At 42.2% G+C, this 14,187-nt stretch overlaps 1 protein-coding gene across 1 annotated transcript in view; it reads right to left on the bottom strand.

The window, feature by feature from the left end:
* The window catches only part of efnb1 (ephrin-B1), a 60,541-nt gene extending 50,162 nt beyond the window's left edge, over positions 1 to 10,379 (bottom strand). The window contains exon 1 of the mRNA XM_020595568.1: positions 9,384 to 10,379. Coding sequence (XP_020451224.1) covers positions 9,384 to 9,499 — 116 coding nt within the window. The 5' untranslated portion in view covers positions 9,500 to 10,379. The remainder of the gene's footprint in view (positions 1 to 9,383) is intronic.
* Between the last annotated feature and the right edge of the window lie 3,808 nt (positions 10,380 to 14,187).

Raw genomic sequence — 14,187 nt, 5'->3', positions numbered from 1 at the left:
TCCCAACATGCATGGACACACACACACACACACACACACAGAGCCAGAAGCCATGGGAGGAGCACAACTGGGGCACAAAAAAAAAAAACCTTTCTCCCCTGCCATGGGTCTCTTTGGGGTTTAGCATGGCATTATGGGAAGATTAGAGTTTAGAGTGCTCAACTATCTGATGTCATTGTTGGTTTTATGTTGTCTGGATAGCTCGTGGAACTCGGACCTGATGGCAGGCACATTTCTGTCCAAACAAAAATGCTCGGGGTTGCAGTTGTGATTGATTGCAGGTTCCTATTGTATCTGTCTGGAATGGCTCTATGGGAAGAAGAATTAGGCAGACAAAAATTCACGGAAAACACTCCACATCTGACGCCATCAATCAAGTCAGCAATCAAAATAATTCAATTAAGAGACTTAAATCCCGCTGGCTTATGAATCCCTGCTCCAACAGCCCAGAGACAAACTCAATTTACTGACAATCCATACATGATAGCATTAACTCCAGTTTAAGGCTCAAATCTTTTTCCATTACTTACATTTTCTAAGTATCAAAGGGGAATGCAAATAAAATAGCTGAGGTACACTGTTTACTCAGGGACAGGACAACTTGGAGAAAAATTCAACAAACAAGAGCAACCTGAAATATAAGAACAAACTGCAGACAGGCTGTCCAGACAACTAAACCAATTTGCAATTAGTTTAGAAGTCGACTTACTTAGAGGAATGTTTTTTATAAATCTGGTAAATAGCCACACATCAGACATGCAGGTCTGTGGAAAGACTGGAAGAGGGAGGCTGCTGAATATGTGTGTAATTGTCTTTTTCCTCCGTTTCCGAGGTGTGAAAGGGAATGCAGGGTTGCACTGGGGTGTCCCAGGGAGAGGCAATTGAAGCGTCACTCACAGCTGCCACAAAGTGCCCCGGCGCGCAGCAAATCCCAGGCCCAGCCCCAGCTCATACGCCCGCGAAGGCCGGGCCTGGGAGCAGCAGGAGTCCCACAGGCCTTTTCTTCCAGCTCCTCTCACCAGCACAAGGGAGACCAGGATCACGCTGGGAGTTTGCTTAGAAAAGGCTGAGCCAAAACTTGGCAGAATGGGTTAACAGAGGCATGCATACATGCACACACAAACTGATACGCTTTAAGGGCTTTCTGTCCTGCCTGTGGGCATGGTGGGAAAAAAAAACATGAAGTAGAGCGAGCAGGGGGAAAAAAAAATCAAAGATAACTCTAACTTCTAGTTAACATCTAAAAATTTGGGACACACTTACAAAGACACACACAAAGAGCAAGAAAGGGACTGCTCAAACTAGATTACTAGAGAAATGAGTGGTTTTTGCTCAGTGCCTGGGGAGCCTAATAGTGGTAAAGTCCTGAGGATTATACACTGTGCCATTTCCATGCTACCCCTAATAGTCTCCATGTCCTGCCTCTGTATGCCATAGATGGATTATGATGCTTTATAATTAACATGGGGGAGGGGGGTTGTTACAGCTCACCCATCTGCCATGCTGACACACTTACAGGGGGTATCCCTCGGGAATAGGGGGCTGCTATCATGCTATTCCATTACTTTATCATTCTATTATACTACCACTCCATTCGGTGCCACTGTCACTCCATTAGTGTACTCATAACGGTGAACAAAGAGCTCCGTGATGATCATTAATGATGTGTTCTGGTGGTGAGGAACGGTCATGCTGCATCCGCTCTACTCGTTAAAGATTAGCCATTACGAAAGTAACGCTCACTTTAATTTCACTTAAAGATACACAAGTAATTATATTACATATATTTTTTTATATTATTTTTGTGTACTGTTTGGTAGAACAATTGAAAATTAAAAAAAAAAATCCTGACTTAAAGTCTACTTAAAGGCTTTTTTTCAAAGCTTTCGAATGCATGTCACTGTCTTCGTCAGCAGATGAAGTATGGTTCAAGAGAAGACAAACGAAAAGTTGGAATTACAGTAAAGCTAGTGGATAAATCTTAAGTTAGTATATTGTCTTTTTTTTTTTTTTTGGTCTACTACACTTTTATAGTTTTGTAATTGTGATTGAATATTTCAGGAGAAGGTAATAAAATTGTCACTAAACTTAGTAAATGTACACAGTTAGTTCTGTCTAATGTATTTATTTTATTTTTGAAGATGGGGTAAAAACTCCAGACATAAGATATTAAAATTACATGTAAAGCTACTAAGTGGACCATGACATTTCTTTAATGACCAACATACATTTTGTAATTTTGTAGATGTGGTTAAAAGCTCCAGAAAAGCCAGTAACATTACAACCAAAACTAATAAGAGAACACTGACTGAAGATATTTTAACCAATATACTTTTTGTAATTTTCTAAATATGACTGAAAGCTCCAGAATAAGCTGGTAAATCTACTTTTCTAAAAGCTAGAAAGCGAACTGAGGGAAATTCTTGTGTCGGTTTTTCAGCACTAAGAACAAGGAAGAAAAAGTTGTCTACACTTGCATCATCATTTATATTGCACCCTAATTTGTTAATGAGCTCCTCATCCTTTCTAAGCTGTTTTTCTCATTATTCATTGGGCTCAATCATCCCTTTCCCCACAGTCCTCAAACCTCTCCGCCAAAGTCTTTGAGTGCCACAAACAGTCCCCTCGCCGCCTGTATGCTTATGACAACTCGTGACCTCAGAGAACTGCTAGTGAGGCCGGCTGCTAAGATTGCCTGCCCGTTTTGGGACTGGTGTCTGATGAGGTGTGCCTCCGCAGCACAGAGGGGGTCCCTGAGAAAAAGCTAAGTCTATGAGGTCAGTCCGGAGGAGGAGGTTACAAGTTCCCGAGTTGGAGCCACAGGGGTAATGGTTTTAGAGATGGCTGTCACACAGATCCGTTCCACTGTCCAGCACCGCCGCTGATCTCCACCAAGCCAAGTCCGCTTGCTTTTCAATCACCCCGCTCCTCTCTCCCTGTCCCCCCTTTCTTCTTTTCTCCCTCTTTTTCCCCCTTGCACTGACACATGGAAGTAATCTCGGAGCTCTATGCTGAACTGAAAGGATGTGCGGTTGAGCCCAGAGCTGCGTTTCAACACTACATTAGCTTCTTTTCCTTTCCTGTTTAATCCCCTTATTTTCAACTGCTCTTATGTAAAAGAACTAAGATGACAAACAAAGGGCAGACTTTGCCCATTCAACTTTTTTCCTCGCTTCCTGTAACTCTGCATCCCTACATTTTTTCTTGGTTCAGCTAAAGCACAGGCGAGGCGGAGTGTAGAAAACCTACGGGAAACTTTCCAGCAGCAGAGCCTGCACCGCTGCTTGGCAGAGCTGCAGCTGATGGGAACTTCCTGGTTGCTGCCAGCCAGGCCTCCATCTAATGAAGCAGGGTTGCTAACTGCCTTGTAAGGCAGCCACTGTTCAGCCACTCCACGTTGGTCCACTGCTTGGCCCTCAGTACTTTCACTGGGGCACACTGGCACGCTCCTAACACTTCCTTAACGCTCCACTGTGGCTGGACAAGGAACAATAGCACACCGACCTGCACTCTCCAGCTCCCATTCACTTTCCATAAGCTTGTCCCTTTTGTGTAACTCGAGTGACCTTTGATTATATTGTGGACACTGAAACTGAGTAAAACTAAACAAACCTCATAGTGATTTGCAATTTATTATACAAAAAAAAAATTTTATCACTCCAATAACTTAGAATGATTAAATAAATTATTAGATAAAAATCTAAGAGCCACCACTGTCTGTTCTGGACCATTTAAGTATTAAATTATTATGGTATTATTACCAAAGAAATTAATGTTGAGTAGCTAAAACATTCAACAGGTTTTTCATAATTTTCTGTGACAAACAACAGACCCCCTCAGCTCACAATCTGTCACGTCTATGTGACAGTCTGGTGGTTACAAACTTTGGTTCTGAAGATTAAGATATATAGCAGCTGTCTGTTCTACAGGTACTAACAATTATTTTTCTTTACTGATTTATTTGTCTATTACTTGTCTTCCAAACTGATTAATCAGATGGACTATAAAATCATGAAAAATGCAAAAAAGTAAGCACATAAACCACAAGCAGGACATTTTCGGTGTAAGAAGCTGGAAACACAGACATGATTTTTGATTAATTGCAAGCTATTAATCGGGTGTGACTGTCAGCAATATGAAGATATATACCATGACACAAAATACAATTTGCCAGCCATCACTAATTATTCTATTCTTCATACTGGTATCTATCCTTTATATGTCTCCAGCTGTACAGGATCGTTGCATCGGTGAGATGAGCTGTCTTGATCTGTGGGTTTTTTTAATTCCTTGGATTTAAAAAAAAAAAAAACTCAGACATTCCTGTCTGGGTAGCTCAACCATAACCAGTTCCTCACCAGAGGTTTCTAGAAAATACAGCACATCACAATAATGTGACAATGCTACATATACCAGAGGATTTTACCAATATGTGGTCAGTGGTGGAAGAAGTACTCTGATCCTTTACCACTGTGTAAAAATACTCTGTTACAAGTAAAAGTCCTGCATTCAAAATGTTACATAAGTATTCATTATGCAGAATGGCTCATTTAATGTGAATGTATATCTTATTATTGAATTATAATTGCTGATGCATTATTGTGTGCGTCACATTTAATGTTGCATTCTGGTGAAGGGGGAGCTAGTTTTAAGTATCTTATATGTTAGGGTACTGCTGGGTAGTTTGTGAATTTTCTACCAGAGATCAATAAAGTTTTATGGTTATATTGTATTTTTGTATTAATCTGGTTATGAAAAATAACTAGTAGCTAACTAAACGTATAAAATAAATGCAGTGGAGTAAAAAGTACAATATTTGCCTCTATAATGTAGTGGAGTTGAAGTATGAAGTAGCACAAAATGAAAATACTTAAGTAAAGTACAGCTATACTCGAGTACTGTTGATAATACACAATTAAATGTGTTTGTCCAGTCTTTGGCACATTTAATTGTACAGTACTTGAGTAAATCCACTTAGTTACTTTCCCCCAATGTATGTGCTCAATTATTAAAGTTACTTGTTTGTTTTTGTATCTGACTAATCATTTCAAAACTCTGTTTTTCTAAGTGACTCACTGCATTCAGCGGTTATGCCGGTTGTGAATTAGTCTCTATGTCTTGAAAACCAATTGTAACACTCTGAGTCAGGGGGACCAGTCTGGTAGTCATGCAGTTCCCCGTGCACATAAAAAAAAAAGCCAAAAATTACTTGCAAATGCTACTTGTCCCAAGCTGTGGACTGAAGCTCAGTTTCATGTGTCCTGCTGTTTGAATATAAAGACATGAATGCATCAGTAACTCGCAAAAAAACAGAATGATCGTTTTTCAGTGATGTGGCAGCCAAACCACCAGCGAATAAAGTGAGTCCATCTGGAGTAAAACCATAATGGAAAAACAGCAGTTTTTTTTCCCCTGAAATATCCTAAAGCGCTGCTGCCCCTTTCTGAGACCAGGTGCCTCACGTAGATAACCAAATGAAGAGTCTGTCGTTACACGTCGCTGAAACAACAGTCAACACAGAAGCGCGCACACAAAAGCAAACGCAGCTGTCCCTCTAGCGAGACACAGGGTGCCTTCACAGCACCGTCAGCCAGTTGCTTTCCAGAAGTATTTCTTATTAGACGGCCCTCTCTTTTTCTCTCTGAGTGGGGCTCAGACTCTAAAGTCCTCTCTGTGTGTAATGAGATCTCTATCAGAAGGAAACACGATCACACTCTAAAGGGGGGTGAAAGAGGGGATTGGGAAGGCAAGGAGAGAGAAGGTGTATATCATGAGGGGTAAAGCGGGTGGGCAGCAGGGCGTGGGGCAGGAAAGAAACAAAAACAGGCCCCTGACCCCCTCAGCAGTGACCCACACCACAGCGAGCCGCAGAGGGGAGCCTTCGCCGGACTCTTTGCAAGGAACCAAATCCTGTTTCTAGTCTAGTCCTGAAGTTTCATCCGGCACTTGTTCAACAGGTTGCGGCAGTTTCAAGTTTTACAGTTGCAGCCTTTTCTTTTTACCTCTTTGTTATATTTACATATCGGTGTAGAAGAGGGTCAAAGTTTTCATTGTGTTCAAGAACAAATCTTTAAAACTTTTGCTTTGAAAACAGCAGCTTGTAAAAACAAAGATAAGGCAGAAGGTTGCTTTTTCATAATTACTTATTTTTTTCTTTCAATTATCTTATCAGAAGATAAAACTGGACCTTCCGTGCACCTATCCTACCAACAGTTTTGAAAAAGTATTTAACAATAAACAGCCACCTCATCTCAAAGTACAGTTGTTTTTTTCCTAAGAGAAAATTCTAAAACAAAACTGTTTTTCTCATTTGGAATAAATAAACATGTCTGCTAAATATCACAGTGGTAATCAAATCCAGCATAATCACCAAACTCACTGAACCTTTAAACCATGCGAGTATATTATAAACCAAATCAGTCAAGTGTTAAACTGTGAGCCAGGAGACTGAGGTCAACGAACACCAAAATAAGATGAGTAAGTAAAGACCCACATCAACACAGGCTTTAGCTGCCTTCTATCCACACAAACGCCTCTCACTGTTATGCCGTTTTGTGGCCGTTTGTGGGCTTCAAAACCGACAAGAGGCCAAAAATTGTCTGTAATCTGTTTCCAAGCCCTTCTGAAATGTGAGGAGTTTAAAATTAATGCAGCAGACTCCTGGCCAGCCTGTGGCTGTTTTCTCGCTGTACATTTTTAGAGGTGTGCCGGTGTGTTTTCCATTTCTCTCCCATCATCTTGTTTGTCTCCTGAGCTGCAGCAAACAAGCTGAGGTAGCTACAGGTCATGAGGTAAATATTGGCTAAGGAGGGTTAGAGGACGCGCAGGAAGCACTCGCAGCAACCTTGTCAGATTATCATTAAATTGGCATCACTGCAGCATTCCTGAGTACACTGCGAGTGTTATGTGTGTGTGTGTGTAGCAGTCTATACCTGTACTAGCTCAGCCAAACCAGTGGGACGTGATCAGTCATAACAAAGTGACATTTTCAGGCGTAATCCCACTCAGCTAAATGAGAGCTAATCCGATTTGCTCTGATCAAATGTTAGACGGTTCTTTACCGACCGGGGACGTTGACACATCCAACCTTCTTCTGCATGGCTGCTCCTCCATCCAAAATCCCCTCACCCTCGCCATTTTCACTCATCCAGCTTCAAATTAAGCACCCAAAGGTCTGACACATCCTGCAGCAAAACTAAACATAAGGAGCTTTCTTCTTCTTCTTTACAGATGGTGCTACAGCGATGATGTATGTTGCCTGTTCAAGCTTGCTGGGAGGAAATCAATTACACAAACCCCAGTTATTGATAATGCAGACGTGGGAGTGATAGCATCCTCACATGGAAATCCATAATAGCAGGAACACCCGGAGGTGGTAAGCCTGCCTGCACACACAAGACACACTCGCATACACCTTAATGGCCCAAACCTGCTGCTTTCCTATATTTTGTCTCATAACTCATGGCCTGTAGGGAGGTGCTGGTATTGTTATATTTTGTGTGAATATGGTACAGTGTGCAAGCAGAGAGCCAGATGAATTTATTAGCTAAGGCAGCAGTGTTCCCCAAAGTGGGAACAGGAAGTAAGAAGTCGTAAATCTAGACAAGTCACCGGATAGTGTACTGTACATTTCTTTAGGCCTCTCTTTCTGTTATCACTATGTAGCAATATTGGCCAAGACAGGGAGAGGGAGTTTAAAACAACAAACAGTGAGGACGGATGCTGATTGCTGAACAAATATTCCCATTTTATTGCCTATCAGACACCGCTGCTGACTGATACATTTCAGAAGAAAAATAGGTTTGTCTTTTGTTATTGCAAAGCCTGCAAACAGAAAGATAATTGTCTATTGTTTTTTAAGTGCACAGCAGCAGGATAATTAGGTTGAGAGAACGCTCAGCAGAGTGCATTATTGTTCCACTGCGAACTTTATGAAATATTCAGCTGGCACAGATTTTACAAGGAACAGAGCGGGGAAACAGATGGAGAAGTGATCATCCAACTCTGAAAATCAGTGTGGCAACCTTCTAAGACATTCCTGCCAGGTGACATCATCAATCAATAAATGTATCCCCCTTTTATTTATTTGTCTACCCATGACTGACAAGAGCCTGGTTTTGTGCATGCATAAAATGTGTGTGTGTATATCTCTGTCTGATGATGCTCATTGTTACACTAGCTCTGCAGCCATAGTGAAATAAAACCTGATGGGCCGTAGTCTTACCATTAGGACCAGGCCCCACACACATATATCTGCACACACCCCAATGAACATGGCAGCAATATTCATACTCACTGACTGCACAACGAGCTCCTGTGACATCTGACATTTGGGGGATAAATCATGGATTTGCTTGAATGAGTAAGTTCTAGTTATAAGCTGGTAGAGCTACTCTCCATTTCCCCTCGGTGCAGTGAGCTCAAATGAAGGTCAGCTCCTCAGCTCCAGAGGGTTTTAACTCTCTTTTTAGTTTATTTTCCCCTCATGTATGCTTTCCAACATCGTGGAAATGTAGGAGTCAGGTCTAAGTGGGTGATAATTGTTACCAGATCATATTTTATTATCAGCAGTCTGGGCTCACTATGCTTGTTTTGATGGAAATAGTATAAGTTTTTAGAAAGACGCCAGGCTGTAGCGGCTTGCTTTTGAGAGATTTGATTTAATGTTGATAAATTAGGCTGGATCCATTCCAGGGCAGCTGATACAAATGTAAGTAATTTCCCGTGATACTGGAAACCAACTTGTCACACAGTTTTGTGTGAGTCCAAACTTGGAGAACTGGGATGCAATGTGGCCTGGCCCTCTCGGAAGCCCAACAGGGCCCATGTTAGGGTTCCCGAGACAGGCTCAAAGAAGAAATATCCTGGGATACACCTTGACACAGCTGCCATGTTTTCATTGACTTTTCTCTTTCATTCTCTGCTCAGCTTATTACATCGACTACAATAAACTGTAGGGAAGAAATGGACAAACTGTAGCAGCTATCAGGTAGTGTCCCAGTGGACTCTGCCCTCAATCTAGTAATAAAAAGGTGAATGTAATATCATCATAATTGTGTTATAATTAACTTACCTATCTATTATAGTGATTTAAGTGGGGCCTACTCTGCATTGTATAAGTCAGTGCCTACTAGGTTTCTTTGGCGTAGGGAAATTCCCCAGAGAAATAAATCAACACAAAAATCTGAGGCGCTGGGAATTACTATTAAAACTAAATAAATTGTGGTCTTAAAAAATAAGTACTACATTTAACAAAACATTTAGCACAGTTTGCACACATTGGTAACTTTTCCAATACTGTTAGTCCTCCATTGCGCACACACCCAGTGAGTGGAATGCTTGTACAACTGAAACTTACTAGTATGCGTACAAGTGAGACTTACTTGGGATTCTGCGAGCTCCAAATTATAGTATCCAGCGATTTTGCTGAAGATAACGCCGACCTGCATATTAAAATAAAGATCCACAGGTAATACTTCCAACAACCAAGTACCGCCATTCTGATAAATGTGCGAAGAATGAGCCAATAACTCAGAGCGTCGCGCAGTGCGCCTGGCAGCCTTTATCTGTGGTTCGCCCGGTGGGAAGGTGAGCTACGATCAGTCAGGAGCATGTGAGGTCGATATCAGATACATGTCCTTCTGTCCGAGTTCTTAAACCCTCCTCCAGACCCCCTTGTCCTTGACTGAACTGTCCGCAGGACGTGTGAAGAAACCCCTGGTTCTTGATGTGGTCTGGAAAGCAGCTTCGAGTGTCCTGGTTGACCTGTGGCTGAGACAAAAACAGCCCTTCACGACCTTTTATACTCTGTGGACGCAACTAGGCTATACGTTCCGATGTGTGATGAAACAGATCTAACCAGGCGCAGTTTTTGGAGACACAATCTTGCACCGCAGCTGCCGATGAAGCGCTGCGCCGTGTCTTTGTCAAAGCCCCCCGACTGTGTTTGTACCTGTCGCTGTATATAGCCTACAGATGACCACATTCATCCATCAGTCACAACTCCGCAGCACGCTGGGAATCCCAGGGTCCACTTCATTCCAGTGTTATCTTTCACTCCTCCTCCCCCTGCTATTCTTCTTCACAACGGAATTCAGTTTCTATTGTAAATATCCCTCCCGGCTCTCAGCGCCGTTCCGCGTGCGTGTTGCGCTCTAGCCGTGTATCTTCTAGTTCAGCTCGGGCATGCTGCGTAGCCAGCGCGTAAATATGCTGCCTTTCCCACTTGACTGTCGCTGCTTGGACAAAAAAAGTGCCGAGGGAAGGTTAGACCTGCACACCAGTCCGCTCGTTGACTCCAAATCCGCCCGCTAACATTTCCAAGCCGGTATCTTTTTTAACAGTCTGCAAGACTCTCTGCGCTTCGATGTGCACAGCAGCTCGAGCTCAAGTGTAACCCGAGCCGAGCAAAGCGCAGGGGAACAGCCCACAGTGCGCGTCGCGGCCAATCACAGCGTTCTGTCCGAACTTGGAAGCAGGAAGCGAAGGCAATTATGGGGACGTGGAGGGGTGGGTGATGGATGGAGGATGGGGGGTGGAGGGAGGGGAAAGGGGGTCTGTTATTGGGTTGACCCCACATCTCCACCTCCACCACCTCGGCCTGTGCCATCAACCCAAATTGAAATGGACTTTGGAGTTATTCGTCATACTGAAAGCTTTACTGGGTAAAACGAGCTTGATAGGCTGCTGGAGCGCGCGTAAAAGTGCTTATAGGGGCAAAACTCTAGTCCCCTTAAGTCCTGAACCAGTTTGTCAGTGTAGCTACAAAACTGAACGTTCATGTCATAACGTTCCTTTAACACTAGCCCATGAAATATTCCTACAAGAAATAATAATTATGTCTGTGGTAGGTAGGAAAAGTGAATAAGTGAATCTGTAAGATTTTCTCTTTATAACTAGGCTATAATTTCAGTTTAATACTGTCTTTAACACACACACAGACAGATACACACACACACACACATTATGTACATATATATATATATATAACATATGGATTGAAATGTCTGTTGCTTTGGCACTTTCTCTTTCCTTCTTAGAAGGGAATGATGATTAATGGTCTTTTAGGATCTCTTTCGAGTTGTCCCCCTCTGGGATAATGAACTGCAAGAGAACTTAGTCTCCAGTGTCAATAGACAATAGACGGTCGGTAGCCTGTAGTCACTAGGCCATTCACTCATTGAGGAAGAAATGCTTGACACATAATTGATCATGTCCATGTCTATGTCCCCTTTGTGTGAGTGTGTGAGCATGAGAGAGTCACCCTTAAATTTTTTGCATTTATTCAACCAATGCCGCCCCCTTATGGTCGTCATGAAATTGATTCACAGAGTGGAGGAGGGGAATTCTGTATAATTGGAAAGGAATGATGAGACATTTAAAGATGTCCTTTTGTTGTTTTTATTACATTCTGTTGTAACAGCCCATTAATCTTAGTGAAACAATAAGTCCAACATCAGCTTCACATCCAAATGATAATCACTCTAATTACCTGAGTGTATTTACTGCAAGTTTGCTGCTGTGTGTTTGTGCCAACAGGGGCCACAAAACTGGAGTGCCATGGCTGCATCCTCAGGAGCCTGGCAGACTATTAGAGTGTTGTCATAGTGACAACAAACACAGGCCAGTTGCCACAGAGCTGACATGTCCCATCTGATTGCGGGGACATCTGGGATACCTGATACCTTAACAGCCAATCAAGTGGTGGTGGACAGATACTTGATCTGCTGTGAGCTAATGAAATGCCTCCTGTGTCCAAGTTTAATAGCTGCCACAGTCGAAGCTGGGTGACCAATAGGAATATGACCCACAGGACCTGGGGAAGCAATAACAACTAATCTTTTATAACAATACAAACCAGTACATATGGCACAAGAACAAAACATGGTCATTTTCAGTACAACACAAGCTTTATGCAGCGTGACACACAGCGTATATTGAGTGTAGCTTTCACATTTGGTCACATCCTGGGAGCTTTGGAGCGTTTCCCCCCCCCCCCCCCCCCCCCCTTAGATAGCTACCTATGAAATAGTGCTGTTTTTGAGGAATAAGGTCATCATGTTAATGTGTATAGGTGGCTGTGATTAGTGCTGCTATAAATAGCCTGAATGTACTTTGATACCACATAAACTCAGACACATAGACACTGTAAAAAGGTGTCAGGCTGCAGCTAAAGGTTAGTTTCATTACTTATAATTAATGTTTCAGCAATCAATACATCATTTAGTTTATAATATGCAAGACATTGATGAAATAAATGGCATGCACCATGTCCAGGAACCCACGGAGACAATGTCAATCTGCTTGTTTTGTCTGACCAATTCAAAACCTTAGACAGCTCTGCCGATTTAGAGCCAAGGCGGTGATTTAAGCTAAATGCTAACATTAGCATGCAGACTTACTTACAGTAACAACATGCTCATTCTAAGTAATGGTAATGGATGCTGATTGGAATACCATTAGTTTACTTTTACAAATTTTGACCTCATAATGGCTCTAGAGGGAACACATTACTGAAGTTCATCCAACGGGGGATATTATTGTTAATCCAATCAACAGTTGTTGAGGCATTTCACTTGAAACCAGGAATGTCAAGCTCTTGGTGGTACTAGAGCAAAAGGCATGGGATCATTGTGGTCATAAGGGTCTGGTTATGCTCAATCACTGATTTATACCATGAAGCAATGTTGTTTAAAAGTGGGGATTAATAAAGTGGTGGTGGATTACCAACATATCATTAGCACTGCTAAAAATATTAGGTTTTCAGTGACATTAAACAGAGAAAATATTCTCATTTAGGGACCTGAAACCAGAGAATATGTAGCATTTTGCTTGATAAATGACTAATCCCTATAATTAATCAGATATCAGAATTCTCACAGATTATTATTCTTGTCATCATAATAATTGGTTTCAGCTCTAAAATGGAGAACAGTTGGACAGCTGCTGTAACTTCTGTTTTCTTCTCTGTGAAACCACAAGATGAACCCTGTGCCGAGGACATAGTTTCTATACAAACTGATATTTACACTTTGCAAACATTGAAACCATGACATCATCGTTCCAGGAGTAAGCCACTGTGGGTCTGTAGTCAGTCCAGCAACCTCACCGTGAAAATAAATCACAGTTTAAGTGGCCTTCTCTTGCTTTTAATCTGCCCTTAATGAAGTCTGGCACATTTCCCTGCAGTGTGGCTCCACAAAACAGCCTTGATCTAGAGACCAGGCTGGAGACTAGAGGGCTGCAGCCTCAGTAAAGCTGTGGGAGATGTGGCCATGGATCTAGGTATAACCGGAGCCCCTTTGGCATGCACGGGGTCAAGTGGTTAACCCTCGTTATCTGGAGAGAACGAGGAACATGTGACTCGGATGTTCCAGCTGTAATCAATATCGAACAGCCATTAACCACCAAGACAACGCATCCTCACAAACACAGACGCACACATGAGCACTTAACAACATGTTTCCTGTCCATCTCACACACTGTAAAGCATTCACTAAAAGAAACACAAGGGCATAAATGGATTCACTACAGACACTGAGCCAATTGAAACCGTGGAAAAACTCTTGTTAATGTAAACGCACTATTTTCAGAGGCTGACACTCGAAAAGTTGTTGTGTGAGCTGTTCATGCTGCTTTGATTTAACTGTAACAGCAGCGAGGCCAAACACAACAGCTGGAGCATCCGCAGACATACATTTCCTGTTTGTGGTATATGCCTGATTGCTGTCCAGATGTCTTCCTCCTCTCTCTTCTCGTTCTGCTGCTTCACTCAACCTCCTCTCCTTTACTCATCTCAGCCATCATGACTGACAGGAAAGCACTGATTAGAGACAAATAACAATTTGTGCTAAACATGTCCTCCCTGTTTAACATCCCAGCAGGAGATGTATGTAAAACCTCTCCTCTCCTCTCCTCTCCTCTTTTCCTACTCTTCTCTTCTGTCATATCAATAATTAGGTTTGAACAAGCTGAGACAATGGCTGTTTCGTGTAACCATCTTTGTCTATATATAAACATTGTGGAATTTTGATTACGATCCTGATTGGTGGCTGGCTGTGATCCTCCTATCTTAACTCCCCACAATTCCTGCATTATACCTTTTTTGCCTCTCAGATGAAAATAGAATTTGAAAAGAGAAAATGTTCTTTGATGCTTAATGTCAAAAAGCTTGGCGCTCAACAATTC

The sequence above is a fragment of the Monopterus albus genome, unplaced genomic scaffold (genome assembly GCF_001952655.1).
Source record: "Monopterus albus unplaced genomic scaffold, M_albus_1.0 scaffold27.1, whole genome shotgun sequence".
NCBI classification, from domain to species: domain Eukaryota; kingdom Metazoa; phylum Chordata; class Actinopteri; order Synbranchiformes; family Synbranchidae; genus Monopterus; species Monopterus albus.
This window is presented reverse-complemented; position numbering and strand designations above follow the sequence as displayed.